At 39.9% G+C, this 18,473-nt stretch overlaps 1 protein-coding gene across 10 annotated transcripts in view; it reads right to left on the bottom strand.

Moving 5' to 3' along the window:
- The window catches only part of IQSEC1 (IQ motif and Sec7 domain ArfGEF 1), a 440,052-nt gene that overhangs the window by 42,711 nt on the left and 378,868 nt on the right, over positions 1 to 18,473 (bottom strand). For 9 of the 10 annotated variants that reach the window (XM_089678737.1, XM_089678734.1, XM_089678731.1 and 6 more), the window contains 3 exons: positions 17,414 to 17,553; positions 7,244 to 7,273; positions 1,081 to 1,206 (listed from right to left, as the gene is read on the bottom strand). In XM_089678737.1, coding sequence (XP_089534863.1) covers positions 1,081 to 1,206; positions 7,244 to 7,273; positions 17,414 to 17,553 — 296 coding nt within the window. The remainder of the gene's footprint in view (positions 1 to 1,080; positions 1,207 to 7,243; positions 7,274 to 17,413; positions 17,554 to 18,473) is intronic. The other variant, XM_089678733.1, reaches the window with a different exon arrangement.

The raw sequence follows: 18,473 nt of genomic DNA on the forward strand, positions 1-18,473 counted from the left end.
CTCTGACTGAGCCAAGGGGCGGAGTGGGAGGGGATGGGCGGCCCGGAAAGGGCTGGGGCCAGCAGAGGGGACACTGTATGTAGGGACACTTAACTCCTGCCACAGTTAGAGCGCCTGACAGTATCATCCACCGGTGCAGTGTATATCGGAGGCCTGTGTTCGGTGAACACCCTGCACCCATGGATGATACGTCACTGGCCTGGGGGCAACGCCGTCCCCCTGAAACATGCCACCCAAGGCAAACGCCTTGTTTGCCTAGTGGTATATACGCCCTTGCCTGTGTGAGCTCTTACACCATTAGAGTGCAGGGAATATGAGAATTAGTTGGTTAGTAAGAGTTAAAGAGATTTTGACACTTCGTCTGCCTTCTCTGGTCTGATAGTACTTACAGTTGAAAATCCAGCATGTAAAGCAAACTGTACACTGCTTCCACTAGTGCTTTGTAACATTTGTTTAAAAATTTTAATAAAACAGGGGGAGCAATGTGTACACAAGAAAAACATCATTCAGATATGCTAAGCAGCATGATGTCTACATACAGTCCTGCCTTTCTGCCTGGACTAAAATAATATATTTATCAGATAACTCAGAGACAGTAATGCTTTCTTCAGATACTTGCAATTGCAATCTCCAAATGTTATCAGCTATCTATATAAATGGTAAATGCAGAATGCTATGTCAGGTCTATCACAAATAAATGAATGCAGTCTGCAGTCATAAAGAATCCAAACACCATTTATACTGCTATAGAAAACACCATGTACAATGCCATTAGTGGGAGGTTTTCATACGCATACAGATTAAGACAAAAAAAGGCATCTCCTTGATCTGTAAATCTATTTTGGGGAAAGGGATGAAAGCACCAAATTTATGGTGATAAAACTTTTAACAGTTGCGAATGCCTTGAGCTACAAAATTAATGTCACAAGATTCGTTGTCTGCCTTTTTACTTATAAATAGAGCACATACTTCTCTGCCTAAGTCCCACTGGCAAACTGTATTCATAATCAAATATCTTTATCTAAAGTATGCCTGCAACGGACATTTCCTCTGATAAACTCCTTTTAATTCAATACATACCACTAGCAGGTCATTAAATAGGAAGATTTCTCTCTGATGCAAGCCAAGTTTCTGTGGCTTGTTTGGATCAGGGACTTCAAAGAGACGACAGTAGCAGACCAACCTTCGGTGTGGTAATGAGAGTACCTGTAGTAAGACAAATATATTACACGCAGACCATCGACATGCAGGTTAAGTACATTTAAAGACCATATTCCGCAAGTGTGGATCATGTTGCTACAGTGCAAGCACATCATTTTGACCTGACCTAAAGTGAATTAACAATGTCATGCTTTAAACGCACCTGTGTGTATAGACATTTGAGAAATTAAACATTCTTAACAAGCTGTAAATGAGATTTAAAACAAGCCATCACTGGCCTGTGTATCTTTAGGTATTTTACAGCAATTTATCCTTTAAGCAGAAGCATGGGAAGTATTCAAGTTCTTATCTCAGAAGCTGAGCTCCCACTTTTGCCCCTCAAAGAGCTCCTGTTCTACGTTTACATTAGCAAGTAGAAGGCTAAAAGGTTGCTGAGTCCCTGCTGTGAGAGGGGAGCAGGTAATATCAAAGTGCTGAAAGAGGAACTTGAGTGCTTTTGTTGTGAAGTTTGGGAATTGTGCCACAGTTCCTGCAGCTACAAAGGTCAGTAAGGGTTTGTCTTTAAAAGCTCACTTACTGCTTGTAAACAATATGAAAATACTTGAATGTCCAAAAGCTGCACACAGGTAAACTGTAAACCCCCTAAAGATGAGAATAACACACCTAATCTTGATATAGAAAGATCATCAAGAGGTGGATTTGGTAAATAAAGCTAAAAATGGTCCTCTTGGTATAAGCATGTAATTTTGCTGAAGGAGAGTGTGTATGGTTGTGCCTATGCAGAAGGAAAGGAGAGCACGATTAGCAGTCATCACTGGAGCCAGTCTTTCTTGGGAGAAAACAATAGTTATTGGCTAGAAAGCATTTAGGTGCCCTTTTGTGAAACTGAGATCAGTGGCGATCCTAAGAATCGTTGCTGATCTCAGAAAATTAGTGGTTTAGGAAACAGAGATGATCATCTCAACACACAGAGAATCTGTCAGAAACGGTCAGTGTATGAAGGAGCGATGTAAGCCCTTCACTAACGATCTGTGTGAAAATTCTCCCTCCAGATTCTCCAGCCTAGAGGTGAAGAATTGGGGGAGCTGCAAATGTGTAAACTGTGTGTTTGACTGATCTCTTACTGTAATCTCACGAGATTACAGTAACAGCAGCCGTTTTCTAAAGTGAAAAGCATTTGTAGATTGCTTCTTTCCTCATTAGGAGAAGCTATTTACACCGCTTCATAAACAGGCATTTAGAGGAGAACTGTCTCCTCTGAGAATGCCAGAGAACTGAGCAGCGGTTATTTACCACTGCATGATAAAAGGACACCTTAATCTGGTTGTACAACTCTGCCAAGCGGAAGCCCAAGCAAAATGTGTCTACCATGGTATGGTAGGGCCACTAATCATGCCCCAATTTAACCATACACATATTGAGGCATTAGTCCACTGTCTGTAGTCAACTTATGATTGGTAATACATACTTTTTTGTCAATGTTATTACTTTACACATTTACAAATTTATAAACAGGTTTTTAATATCATGTTTTCCATTCCTTGTAAATATAAATCTTTATTTTACAAACAAACATTTAAAACTGCCTAACTTTGTAATAGTTTTTTTTTTTTTAGAACATTCTTATTAGAAAGCCAAGAATGATCACTGTACTTGTTGGTTGCTGCTTTCTATTGAAAAACCGTATTGCTATAAGGAAATAGGCTAAAGTGGATTTATCTCTTTTCTGATTCAGCCGTCTGGGTGTTCTGAATAGAGCCAAATAGCTGGAAGTCAAATTATACCAAGTTAATTAGGATCTTTACAGCACAGATATAAAACAATACAGAAAACCTGCAGTCAGCAGAGAATAAAAAAGGTACTAAGCACTTGGGCTCCCTATAAAGTAATGAAAAATAATATTAGCTTTAAATTAGAAAAAAAGAGGCCAACAATGCTCTATAAACAGTTTCAAATAATATTGGTCCATACTACATTAGTAAAACATAACTATTCTGGCTACAACTTCTGACTATACACTTTCCTTTGCAATGTCTAATTTAATATATGAGACCTACTTTAAAGTGGACCGATGCTTTGCCCTTGCAGGGCACAGCAACAGGCTCAATTTAATACCACCCTTCCCCCACAGTTGCTGATATTTATCTTCTCTTCAATCCCTTGCTAATCCATTTGTTCACAAAAGCAAAGAAAATAATCTTGTGACTTGGAGTTTACAAAGGGTTGAGGACTCCACACCCACATTTGTTAGGGTTGGGTGCTTGAGTGGCCAGTCATCAAACAACAGCAATGTCATGCGGTAGGGAAAGGAGAGTCACATTGCCCCCATTTTTAGAGATATCAGGTATGCCATGTTGCTTCCCTGTGCAAGTGTATTACTGAAAAAAATTATTGGGGGGGGGGGGGGTAGGTAGCATAAGTATCTGTGGAAAGAAGATAGAGAGTGGCAATACAGTTAACCTGTTGCTTTGTTCTACATTGGCAAAGCAATGGATCACTTTACAATTTACCATCAAACTATGTAATGTGGGGGTTTACCTGATTGGATAGAAATAAAATTGAAAGTTGAATGATCATATATAAAGTCCAGTTGGAGTATCACACATTTTTATGTCTTCATACTCCTGCACACATTATAATTTGTGGCTGGTTTTAACTTTAAGAGGCTTTAAAATATCATTCAGTGATAATACTGCTTCATGACTTTCACCCCAGGATTCTATGCTGGCATATTGGAGTATAAGCCACCCCCATCAGCACAAGCTTTCTAGCAAAGCCTTGTATTTTAGAGAAGGGGGTGGTGTTTATCAGACCAGCTCCAGAGCTGATTACACTATGGTGCCAATTGAACTGCATGGTCATGTTTATCCGGCATAACTGCTGCAACAGGAAAGTAGAAGTAAATGAAGGTTATTACAATGTCTGTCTACCTGCATATCTATTTGTGCAACTTCAACTGATTTTTTTAGGAAATGTTCTAACCTAACCTAGTGTGTTAAGTCCGAAATGTGTTTGGAATAGCGGTAGTACAGCATCAAATGCACAACAATGAAACACAAAATTCATGTTTATACAACATTGTCTGACTAAGAAAACTGCACATTTAAAACAACATTTAAACATTTCTGAACTATTACGGTGTAATGGTTATTACATTTCTTTAAGGCAGGGGTGCTCGACCTGTGGCCCTTGGAGCCCTCTGATGTGGCCCTTGACATCAAATCAAGGAAGCACATGCCCAGGGTTAACAACCCATTGATCGTGATCTGAGCTTGCCAACCCGCCATCCCGGAGCATCAGAGTGCAACGAGCTGGCAGTGGAGGAAACAAGCGGCTGCAGAAAAAGCAGACATTGCATATGCGAATGCTTCCACTTTAGTGCTGGCTCCTGTCCCAAGAGGAAAAGAAGATCAGTGTATTAAACAACACATACACTGTGCTTTTGCAATGGGCACCTACAAAAGGGTTTACCTATTAGGCTGCTTCCACATTGATCCGCGGATGCAGCGCAGTGCACCTGTGGGTTTCCTGCGGGTTAGCTGCACTGAATCATAGACTTCTATTATATCCTGCGAATTTTGTGCGCTTTTATAAAGTGCACCACACCTGCAAGATATAATAGAAGTCTATGGCACAGCGCAGCTAACCCGCAGGAAACCCACAGGTGCACTGCGCTGCATCTGCGGATCAGTGTGAAAGCAGCCTCAGAACAATAAGGGCTGGTTTACATTTGTGGTTTGTGGGATAGTAAAACACCATAGTTGAGACATGTTTTTACCCCCCACCACCACCACCACCACCACTGGTGTAGCATTACATTCTGATTACACTTGGACAGGAGAAGTGGCAGGGCGGCACATACAGGAACCAGTCCTCTCCATTTTCCTCCTGCAACTGCTGAAGTCCAGCTTCTCCTCCTCACCCTCCCGCTGGCATTCAGCGACAGCAGCAGGAAAATCTTCATTATGCTATTCAAAATAAAATAAATAAATAAAAATAAAAATTCTGAACTATTTAGTTTCATTGTGGCCTGTGACCGGTTACCAAATTACTTAAGTGGACCACGCTTTTCAAAAGGCTGAGCACCCTTGCTTTAAAGCAGAATTATACTCACCTCTGCACCAGCAATGTGGTGTCCCGTTGCTCTCCGCTCAGCCGCTGACATCCTCGGGCAGTCGGCTTCCGGCTCTCGATCGCTGACCACTGTCATTGGCTGCGTGGGGATGACATCACTCCCACACATGTATGGGAACTGATTCGCATTTGGCATTGACAAATCTGTACAGTAAGCTGCGCATGCGTGGCTCACTGTACAGGGGTGGACAGGCAGGTAAGTAACTTTAAAGTGGTTCCATGGGCCCAAGGTTTTTACTTTCATAAATACAATGCATGAAGGTAAAAAACCTTCTGTGTGCAGCGCCCCCCCCCCCCCCTCCAATCCTTACCCGAGCCCCTCCAATCCAGTGATGTTCTCAACAACCTCTGCTATCTGAGGACTCTTCCTCCTCATTGGCCGAGACCTGAGACCCATTGGCTCCTGCTGCTGTCAATCACAGTCGCTGAGCCAATGAGGAGAGAGAGGGGGTGGGGCTGAGATGCAGCTCTATGTGCCTTATGGATGCATAGAGCAGCAGCTTGGGGATGAGCATGCAGAGGTGCCCTCAGGGCCAGAGACTTTCCCTGAGGGCACTGCTTGAGTAAGAAAAGTCAGGAGAGCTGGAGGGGACCCGAAAAGAAGAGGATCAGGGCTGCTATGTGCAAAATCACTGCACAGAGCAGTTAATATAGATATGTTTGTTATTTTAGAAATAAAAACAAAACTAAATTTGAATTATGTCTTTTCTTAAAAGGGATCAGCTATTTTTTTTACAGTTAACCTTCTTCAGTAGGTTGATCCAGTGAAGGTATTAGTCTCTGACACAATGGCTTTCTGCATTATTAAGGATATTGTCTTAAAAAATGGTTGGCTTCACCATGTATGAGAGGTGCAGTTTAAAGTTAAAGGAACACATGTCATAAAGGCAGATAAATATACACAGGCATAATGTTTAACAATTACTAAATCACAATTAAAAACAAAAACAATTACTAAATGCTCACAAGTGTTTGCTGTAGAGACAAACAGTAGATATTATGATTTGTAACACCATGGTCTTTATTTAACAAGCCAAAGAGTAATGTGCAGAAGAAGTAACTCATGAGAATCAGAAAATTAATTTCTGATTGGGTGCTATGAGTTACTCATATCATTGCTCTTTGTGCTTATTAAATCAACAACACTCATCCTATCTATATCAAGGGGTCTACTAAGAACTGCAACCTAGTGAAAAAAGCAAACTACTGTTTAATAATGAGGGGCTGTGAAAATCATTCAATACAACCATCTAACACAATACGCCTTATCCTAATCATTTTGCAATGAGGAGCAACAAAAAATGTACTGCATAAATAAATCCTCAACAGGACTTTCTACCTGCTCCCAACTCTCCACTACAACAAGCTGAAACCAAAGCTTATACACAGCTTATTAAATAAGGCTCCAAATGCATCATGGGATTTTTTTTTCCTAGTTCTGACCTATGACATTACAAGATGAAATGGCCATACACAGAACATAGATTCAAACCCTTGCAGGCACTGCGGCAAAAAAGTAAATCTGTCTTTATAGAGTTGTATTTTTCCCCAGCTTATCATGGGTTCATACCCATGAATCGTTCCAATACACATAGTTCTTGGGATATGTCTTTACTACTAACATAGATTTATGCTTGCATACACTAAATGGTTAACTCTCCTGACTTGTGGATTTGTATCACCAAAACGTATGCTCTTTCATGTGTCCATTATCTGAAGCATAGCACAACAGCAGTAACTGCTCCAGTATAATTTTATCCAAAACTCAACAGCATGTGATTTATTTTATTGTCACCTTTGCCAGCTTAATGTGAAATTATGGAGTTGGTAATATATGCACATTGCTGGTCAAGGCTTCTTTCAAAGCTACATGGTGTTTAACAGTAATAAATGCAATTAATGGGTTGCTAGAGAACAGCTAGGAAGTGTTAAAGAAACGAATACCTACACAGCCAAGTCCATGGTGTAGGGATCCGATCTACAGTAAAAAGACACACATAAATTCATTAGCAGTAAAAACATGATAAACACAAGTAATGCAGCGACAACACAACCAAAGCTGTAAATAAAACAAAAAAAACATCATGAAGGATTGGACAAAACACTAACATTTTAACTTTAAACTCAACAGTACGTATGTGAGGAGAGAACACATTTGATTATATCGCTGTACACACTTTTCTTAGGTATTAAAATGATGTAAGCAAGGAAGTATATGCTACACAGTAGCCCTGTACAAGGAAAACAATCCATTCCTTAATTGCTTCTTCTGTTGGCCACTGTATGACTTATCCAAGACAACAGCAGCTTTTTGCTAATAGGATAAAAAGTATTAGTCTACGGTGTTACTCACTGTTTTGGCATGTGACTTTATGGGTGGATGCCACAAAAGATGGAGTTTGTAAAACATTAGCATAACGCCCAGTCAGTAAGGGTTACCTCACGAATTATAAGATGCTTTTAGGGATCTTATTTATTCACAGAGTGAGCTATATAAAAATCAGTATTTAGTGCACATACATTATACTGAACCTGCTTGATGTGTGTCAAATCTACTTGATGTGTGTCAAGGCTTACAGCCTGATCAGTACAAACAAAGAAGTAACAAAACTTGACCTGAATAAGTGAAGCGACAACCTAGTTATTCAATTTTTTCTCAAACAAATGTCCAGCCTGAAAGTCTACACTTTTGTTTGCTTCCTGCCTAGACCTCTGCTGGGGCCTAACTATGCTCTCGCTTGCTGCCTGCCTAGACCTCTGCTCAAACCTTAATTTGCTTTGCTTGCTGCCTGCCTAGAATTCTTCTCAAACCTTAATGTGCTTTGTTTGCTGCCTGCCTAGAATTCTGCTCAGATCTGAATACTTTCTTGTTTGCCTTGATTCCTGCATGGACTTGACTACTCTCTCCGCTGCAGCTCTGTGAATAGTTTTTGCACTGTCCTTTTTCCCTGTGTCATTTCATTTTATTACACATAACTTAATTTCTAAACTTATTTGTTTTGGTTTCTTTGCATGTACGGATTGCATGGGTTGTTACCGACATGTGGTGAAAATTTCATGTCAATAACACCTTTAGAAATATATTTATCTATTAAAAATGGTGACATGCTCAAAACCTAATTTACCTGCTGAGTGTGTATGTGTGCTCAGCATAAATGAGTGCACCCCAACAGATTTGTCAAAAAACCTTTACTTTCCTTTAGAAATCAACATTTTCTATGGTTCACTATACTACAAAATACTCCCACAAATGTGGCCCATTGATTGCAAACAAGATTTGTTAATTTACATACACAAAAAATTATTTTTCCTAACAAATTTATTCAAGACCATGTTGCAAAAATGAATACACCCCAATGAAAGTCTAAGGAGCAAAGCTAAATTTTACACAACAAAATCCTATATAATAAGAATTCAACTACAGGTGAGTCTAATTAGTCATTAAACAGGTGTCCAGCAGACAGCTGATTATAAAAAGGCGTTACTTAAAGAAAGCCCCTTCCCATTTCATGCTGTCAACAATGGCACCACATGGAAGAGAAATGTCACAAGGCCTGAGAAAGAAATAAATTTATTTTCACAAGAAAGGTGAAGGCTACAAGATGATCAGAAAAGCTTTACTCATCAGTCAGAATACTGTAGCAAACGTGACAAACAAATTTAACAAGGATGGAACTGCAACCATCTCACAGAGACGTTCAGGCTGTCCATGGACGTTAACACCTGGACAGGAGTGTCTTCTGATGAGAAGGGTTGAAGAAAATCAACATGCAAGTTCACTGCAGCTAAAGAAGTAGAAATCCAAACTTGGGTGATAGTGTCCCATGACACAATATGGCGTACACTGCAGAGGAATGGCATGCATGGGCGTTGTCCACTAAAGAAAGCCTATCCTAAAGCCCATGCACAAAAAAACCTGCCTACAATTTGCCAGGGCCCATGCTGAAAAAGAAGAAGACTAGTGGGACTCTGTACTCTGGAATGATGAGCCCAGGATAAATGTTTTTGGAACTGATGGCTTCAAAACTGTAAGGTGAAGAGTACAAAGAAAAATGAATGGTGCCTACAGTGAAACATGGTGGTGGCAGTGTCTTTCTGTGGGGCTGTATGAGTGTTGCTGGTGTCGGACAGCTACATTTCATTGATGGTATCAAGAATTCACAGATGTACTGCACTATATTGAACAAGAAGATGCTACCATCACTCCATGCCCTTGGTCGTCATGCACTTTTCCAACATGACAATGATCTAAAACACACATCTAAGGCCACTGTTGTAGTTCTGAAGAACAGGGTGAAAGTGATTCAGTGGCCAAGTATGTCTCCTGATCTGAACCCAATCGAACACATATGGGGAATTCTGAAGAGACAAGCTGAGTATCACGCTCCATCCAGTATCCAGGCTCTAAAAGAGGTTGTTCTTGAACAATGGAAAAAGATAGATGTTGCAATAAGCCACCAACTTGCTCATTCCATGCCTAGAAAACTTGGTGCTGTCCTTACAAATCATGGAGGTCATACAAAATACTAGATGTAGTAGTTTTTGTTGTGGGGTGTATTCATTTTTGCATCAATTAATTTGAGTAAAACTGAAGATTTTGTAATCTAAGTTGTAGTATTAACCATACTTTCATATAATGAGCTAAACAAATGTTCTATAATATTCTGTTTTGTCAAACTTTTTTAAATTGTTCTTGTGTTCATTGAGATATTAATTAAAATCTTACTTTTCAAAAGGGGTGTACTCATTTATGCTGAGCACTGTATATAAATCATGACCTCTTAATTGTGTATTCATACTTTTAATAGGTAAAAATACTTATCTCCTGTATAGTCCACTTACTTGCTACATCCCAGTGCAGATATGATTAATTTACATTACCAAGCAGAAGTAATCTCTAGGGTACATGTACCACTGGCTGAAAACTTGTGATTTAGATCCATGAACACTTCACTGATTGTCATGATATGTCTCATTCAACAATATAAGTGTGTTGAAGTAAGTGATTATTATTGCCTTAGATGGGCACATACTGATAGACAGAGGTGGAGGAAAAAGATAACAATACAAATGGGTCCCTTGTGTGTAGTTCATTTTCCGTCACCTCACAGCTTCATCTGCATACACATATACATTAAGGATGGGATTTCAGTACTGTACTGGAAATAGCACAGTATAAACTGAAATTCTTTTATACACAAAGGACATGATTGCTAATCTACACCAAATATTCTTTGAAAGCTCTACTATACATTCGGCCCATGAAAATGGTTACCATTTCAAACCAGGATATTTAAAAAAAAAACCTATATAATACATTCTGATAAGTAAGCAGGACTTTGCAAAAAACTGCTTTCAGTACTACAGCACTGATTCAGAGAAACATTAAAAACAAAATCTCTGTTCTATGGGATAATATTGCTAAACGCAGCCAGCAGGCGATGTAAGCAATATTTGTATTAATAACAGCGAACATATTGATTGAATGCCTTGCTGACTAAAACTGATCAGCATGTCTTCTGTTCCAATGTTTTACAGCGTACAGCACAATTACTACTGTATTCCTATGCAGTGTTCCAGAATGCTAGTGTAGAACTCACCCACAGAGGGACCGATAAGAATAGACAGGTTCTCCCACAGAAGTACAGAGGCTGCCAATCATGTAAGCACAGACACACACACACACCAACAAGTCAGGCTCAGTCTAGGGGGGTCTTTTTAGTATTTATTGCTGAAGAACTTTAACAGGAGAGGGGTTTAGTGTTACAGGATAATTCAAAACGATTAGTAACAATAGGAAGACAAACTTCTCTGTCAACAGCAGCTTTTTGGATGTAGCGGGGAATGGCAAGTATATCTAGGACTCTACAGTTGCAGTCCATAAAGCAACCTCTGGCACTTAGTTACCCTGTGGCATTTGCACAACTGACAATACCCAGAAAGGTCTTTATTCAGTGTCCCAGGGGTTGTCTACCACCTAGTATCCACAGGCAGATTCTGTGTCCCAGGAGTCGTCTACCACCTAGTATCCACAGGCAGATTCTAAGTAAGGGTGATTAACTAGATCCTTCTCCAGACCCGAACTTCAGTTCAGTGCTCTCCCAAACAATTAAATCCTCCAGCAATCTTCTCCAGGCCCTCAACCCAGCAGCTGCAGACTGCAGTTGCTGGTCTTAGTGGAGCAGCCTCCATGGGCAGCAGCCCCAAGAGAACTGGATCCCTCCTTTGAGGGAAAATACCACTCTGTTTAGGCCTCTTGCACACTTATCACATCAATAAAAATGCAACTGTTTAGTGCCTCAGGAACATGTTAACTGTCTATGGTGAGTACTCTCCTACCACTCATTTCTCCAGTCTCTTACCAGATTTTCTGACTCACATATATCAAAATGCATCTAATAAAGCTTCACAACACCCCCATCTCTGTGCCTTTTGTTACTTCCAAAAATGCTTTTACTTCTGTGTTTCCACATCTTCCACTACACTATTTTAGCTATTTTCTTTTCGAGTGAGACTGAGAAGAGGAGGATTCTGGGGAGGATAACATGGATTTGAAACAAATTAATAAGCCTTCTAAAATAGATTTTTGGTAAGAATATAAGCAGGAGGGGCGAGAAGTCACCTACCACTGGCGATTTTCATGCTTGATTTTCACATACAAATGTGAGCACACTATAGTAATTTGTTATGGTAATTTTAAAATTACTACACTATATGAGTCTTATTTTTTGGGGGATGTACACAGGATGAGATGAAGATCTTAGTGGAAGATTTGGATACAATGAAGCGACAGCACTTTTGGAAGGAACAGAGGACACCGAGACAAAGGTGTTGTCATGTTTTATTAGACCTCTGGGGTCTGGGAAAGTGAGTGGCAGGAGAGTACTCACTTTTGACAATTAACGTATTTCTGAGGAGCTGGACAGTTGAATGTTTATTGAACTTTGATAAGCCAGGAGGCGCTGGTGTTTTGTTGAGCTGTCGTGGGCTGGTATTGGGAGCACTCAAGCTCTGGTCGATATACACTATATTGCCAAAAGTATTGGGACGCCTGCCTTTACACACACATGAACGTTAATGGCATCCCAGTCTTAGTCCATAGGGTTCAATACTGAGTTGGCCCACCCTTTGCAGCTATACCAGCTTCAATTTCTGGGAAGGCTGTCCACAAGGTTTAGGAGTGTGTCTATGGGAATGTTTGACCATTCTTCCAGAAGAGCATTTGTGAGGTCAGGCGCTGATGTCGGACGAGAAGACCTGGCTTTCGGTCTCCGCTCTAATTCATCCCAAAGGTGTTCTAGGGTTGAATTTAGGACTCTGTGCAGGCCAGTCAAGTTCCTCCGCCCCAAACTCACTCATCGATGTCTTTATGGACCTTGCTTTGTGCATTGGTGTGCAGTCATGTTGGAACAGGAAGGGGCCATCCCCAAACTGTTCCCACAAAGTTAAGAGCATGAAATTGTCCATCATAGCTTGGTAAGCTGACACCTTAAGAGTTCCCTTCATTGAAAGTAAGGGGACAAGCCCCATCCTTGAAAAACAACCCCACACCATAATCCCCCCTCCACCAAACTTTACACTTGGCACAATGCAGTCAGACAAGTACCGTTCTCCTGGCAGCCGCCAAACCCAGACACATCTATTAGATTGACAGGCAGAGAAGTGTCATCACTCTAGAGAACAAGTCTCCACTGCTCTAGAGTCCAGTGGTGGCCAGCTTTACATCACTGCATCTGATGCTTTGCATTGCACTTGGTGATGTAAGGCTTGGATGAAGCTGCTTGGCCATGAAAACCCATTCTATGATGCTCTCTACGCACTGTTGTGCTAATCTGAAGATCACACAAAGTTTGGAGGTCTTTAGCTATTGACACTGCAGACAGTTGGTGACTTCTGTGCACTGTGTGCTTCAGCATGCGCTGACCTTGCTCTGTCATTTTACATGGCCTACCACTTCATGGCTAAGTTGCTGTTGTTCCCAGTTGCTTCCGCTTTGGTATAATACCACTAACAGCTGACCATGGAATATTTAGTAGCAAGGAAATTTCATGGTTAGACTTATTGCACAAGTGGCAACCTATCACGATACCATGCTTAAATTCACTGAGCTCCTGAGAGCAACCCATTCTTTCAAAAAAGTTTGTAGAAGCAGTCTGCATGCCTAGGTGCTTGATTGTATACACCTGTGGCCATGGAGTGATTGGAACACCTGAATCCAATGATTTGGAGGGTTGTCCAATACTTTTGGCAATATAGTGTATGCACAGTTACATAGTTATTCTTGCTGAAAAAAGACAATAGTTCATCCAGTTCAAGCATAAAAAAAAAAAAGTTATAATCTTATACTCACAGTTGATCCAGAGGAAGGCAAAAAAACCCCCAGAAAAGCATGGTCCAATTTGCTCCTGCAGTGGAAAAAATTCCTTCCTGATCCCTGAGAGGCAATCAGATATTCTCTGGATCAACTTTACCTATAAATGTTAGTATCCAGTTACATTCTGTGTATCTAGGAAAGAATCCAGGCCTTTTTTAAAACCATCTACTGAGCTGGCCAGAACCAACTCTTGAGGGAGTCTATTCCACATTTTTGACAGCTCTTACTGTGAAGAAACCTTTCTGTATTTGGAGATTAAATCTCTTTTCCTCCAGACGTAAAGAGTGCTCCCTTGTCCTCTATGATGACCTCAGGGTGAATAACTCTACACCAAGTTCACTATATGAACCACTGATGTATTTATACATGTTAATCATATCCCCCCTTAATCTCCTCTTCTCAAGAGAGAATAAATTAATTTCCTTTTAATATTTCCTCATAGTGGAGCTCCTCCATGCCTCTTATCAGCTTGGTTGCCTTTTCTCCAGTTCCCCAATATTCTTTTTGTAAATTGGTGCCCAAAACTGAACTGCATATTCCAGATGAGGCCTTACTAATGATTTGTACAGGGGTAAAATGATATCTCTTTCTCTGGAGTCTATACCTCTTTTAATGCAAGAGAGGATTTTGCTTGCTTTAGAAACTGCAGCTTGGCATTGCATGCCATTATTAAGCTTGTGATCTACCAGAACTCCCATATCCTTCTCCACCATTGATTCCCCCAGTTGTACTCCCCCTAGTATGTATGATGTATGCATATTCTTTGCCCCCAAGTGCATAACTTTACACTTATCAACATTAAACGTCATTTGCCACATAGTTGCCCAATTAAACAGTGCATTGAGGTCGGCTTTTGAGTTGGAGACATCCTGTAAGGATGTCATTCCATTGCACAGCTTAGTGTCATCTGCAAAGGCTGAAACTGTATTTTTAATCCCAGACCCTATATCATTTATAAATATATTAAAAAGTAAGGGTCCCAACACTGAACCTTGGGGTACACCGACAACTCTAGACCATTCAGAGTATGAATCATTAACCACTACTCTCTGAATACGATCTTTTAGCCAGTTTTCTATCCATTTACATACTAATTTTTCTAAGCCTGTAGACTTTACCTTACACATTAGCCATGTGTGGGGAACTGTCAAATGCTTTTGAAAAATCCAAGAATACCACGTTTACTGCCACCCCTCTGTCCAAGGTTTGGTTCACTGGAAATCAGAATTGTTTGACAACTTCTGTCTTTCATGAATCTATGCTGTCTGTTGCTTAAAATTTTTTTCAAGCAAGAACTCACCTATGTGGTCTTTTATCAAACTCTCCAGTATCTTCCCAAATATAGAAGTTAAACTAACAGGTCTATAATTACTTGCTAAAGATTTTGATCCCTTTTTAAATATAGGCACCACATTGGCCTTATGCCAATTCAGTGGTACTATGCCAGTCATTAAAGATTCCCTAAACATTTGAAACAATGGCTTTAAAATGACAGAGCTCAATTCTTTAAGGACCCATGGGTGTATGCCATCCAGTCCAGGTGCTTTATTCACCTTTATTCTAACTATTCTGGATCATATCAATTGTGAGCCAATGTGGATCATCTGGGACTGTGTCAATACCATGCCCATTATGGGCAAGTGCTCCCCCCCCATGCTCCTTTGTATACACAAAGCTAAAGAAGGTATTTAATAAATTTGCCTTCTCTTTGTCCCCAGTCACCCACGCTATATTATTTTGTAAAGGGCCTACATGCTCGGACCTGACCTTTTTACTATTAATATATCTGAAGAATTTTTGGGGGTTTGTCCTGCTATCTTTTGCAATCTGTCATTTGTTTTCAATTTTTGTGGCCTTGACTTCCTTTTTACATATTCTGTTATATTCTTTATAAAAGCTTGTTTCTTATTATTTATAGCTTTTTTAACTTTGGCTGTAAGCCACATAGGTTTTATTTTTAGCCTTTTAAACTTGTTGCCCATGGGAATATATTTTTGTGTTTACATACAGTCTATTTGAAGAACTCCCATTTCTGTTTTGTGTTCATCGATCTAAGTCTTGAAGAGCAGCTCTCAGCCTTGGAAAATTAGCCTTCTTAAAGTTGAGTGTTTTTATTTTTCCCATATGTGCTTGTTGTTTACAGCTAACAATAAATTAAATCATGTTATTGTCACTGCTACCCAGATGTTTTTTATATGGATATTAGTAATAAGCTCTGCATGGTTTGAGATTACCAGGTCCAGTAGAGCATCATTCTTAGTTGGGGCCTCTATGAACTGTACCATAATATTGTCCTGTAGTAGGTTTATACATTTTTCCCTTTTAGCTGTTCCTGCAGTGTCATTTCTGCAGTCAATTTCTGGGTAGTTAAAATCCCCCATTATTATCACTGTCCCAGCCCTTTTGATCTGTGCATGGAGCAGAGTCTCCACCTCCTCATTAACACTGGGCGGCCTATAACAAACTCCAACAATTACGTTTGCAGAACGCACCCCCATGTGCAGTTCCATCCATAACACTTCAGCCTCATCACACTCTCCATCAACTAGGTCCTCTTTCACACATTCGCTTTGAGATCACTTCTCACATAGAGACAGACACCACCTTTCACTTTTACCTGGTCACTTATCACCTCCCCAGTCACTTTCTGGATGCCTCCTGCCAGGGATTAACTGGGCCATGATAAATATTTAACTGATCATTTGAATCTCCCAGCCCTGTGCTCCAGAAATTTCTTTCACAAGAGGGGGGAGTAATCAAACTCTCAGCCCAGGAAACCGTGAACAGACCACAACAATCAATCACTGTCCATTTACTACAATGGAGCCAAAAAATACATTTACCAAGCAGCATAACTAGAGGAGGGCACTACACTAGTTTGTTTTTTTTTTGTAATTGTGCTGACCAGAGTAATGTTTAAGAGAAGGCCATTGATAAAGGATCTATTGAAAAAATGTTATGGCACAACACAGATTAAGTAAAATAGCCATTCTGAAACATGTAAGATCTTTTTAAACAAAGTAATGCATAGAGCAATGACTGTGGCTGAAGTGCAATGAGTCTTAGAAAGCAGATTTTCACCAGTTTTAAGCATAACAGTAAAATATGATTGCTGATTGGTCATATAGTTATTGCACTTTGGTCTGTGCCCTGTTGAATAAAGCCAATAAATTAGGGGTATACTCTATGTATCCTGTTTTCAATAATTTATTTTAGATCTAAACCATAACTGAATGTGATTTAGTTTGCTAAAGCACTGAATTTCCATGTTTTTTTTTTAACCAAAAATGCTGTTTTCAACATTTACAAAAAAAAAAATCTCAGTTCTGCCACCATCTTCCATCTCCTTTCAGGCATTCCTTTCTACATGCACTTGCTCCAGCATTACTTGCACATTGTTGCTCTGGACTGGTTTACTGACTGTGACATAGGTGGATCATGTATGTGAAATGCGTGCCAACACAGCTGCTTGCAAACCCCTGCGGAGGTACATGTACCAGGCTGACAACTCAAGTCCACAATTAGAAGACAGCTGTCACTGGAACTTGTAAAAATCAGTAAGTATATCCACTTGACAACTGTATCTAATTTTCTTGCCATAAAGCAGCAAATGACATGCGAGCCAGGATCAAACTTTGTGTTTTTAAAGAAAGTTGTATTTTTTTTTCTAAGCTAAAAATAAGAGTCATGAGATAAACCTAGGAAGTAATAGCAGTTAGTGAGGTTTTCCTTTTAGTCTCTTACCGGCTTCTTGCCTACAATAAGCTTTTCAACCTTCTGAACTTGAGAGACATGGTCTTCATTTGTCTTGAGTTCCCGTTTGCGGATTCGCTCATAAATGCCTATCAGCATCTCTCGTGGGATGTCCTCGCCATCGTCCACACCTATAGAGAGTGGCAGTGCTCAGTACTAAACAACAAGACTCTCAAACACTCCAGTCCAATGCTGATGGTGACTCTGCAAGGTCATAGCCAAGGACTATGAGCACATCAACAGATTTCAGGGAAAAGAATGTCAGGTACTGCATTGACAATCAGTCTTACCACTAAAACAGCTTTGCTAGAGAAAGGTGTAAAAATTCCACTCACATGGCTCTTCATTTAATTCTTATGCATAAATTACCAACCTCTGCTGTCTTAATTACCCAGAGGTACATAAATTTCCCATTATGCCTTGGTATTTTTTTTTTGCTGTTGATCACAAGGGTGATTTATCTGTTTGAATTTAACTGCATCACTTCTACATGTTTATTTTACTGAAGATTTGAGAATATATTTATGCAGGTTGTTCTCCAACTCTGTCCAGAGAATTAGCTGGCTAATTTTTCATAACCTGTCAATCTTCTGAATTTAAACATAACAACAGAAAACATTACAAATATGACTGAAAAATTAAAAAGAAATAGCAGGCAACTAGTAAAACAAAAAAAAAATGAACTCCCTAAAGAGGAACTTCAGTGAGTTTTCAAAAACAAAAACCCTGCCAGTTAGGCCTGTTTCACACAGGCTTCAGCTTCCATAGGAGCAGTGTGAACAACAAGCTTTTAAACAGCATTTGTAGAGCTTTCAGCAATCCTTGTTGAAGCCTTTAAAGGGCTCCAGTTTGTAAATATTGAACACAGATTCTAATGGGAGTGCTGATTACCAATTTAATCAAGCTGCTAGCAGGCTTCAACACTATTTGAAACTTGTTGAAAGCCTGCTTGCAGCTTGTTTAGAGTGGCAATCAGCACTCATATTAAGATCTGTGTATACCATTTCCAAACAGGAGCTTAAAGGCACTTTAAAGGCTTAGAGAAAGCTGC

This window comes from Staurois parvus, unplaced genomic scaffold (genome assembly GCF_062004578.1).
Source record: "Staurois parvus isolate SC_StPar_1 unplaced genomic scaffold, SC_StPar_1.0 ptg000209l, whole genome shotgun sequence".
Classification (NCBI taxonomy): Eukaryota; Metazoa; Chordata; class Amphibia; order Anura; family Ranidae; genus Staurois; species Staurois parvus.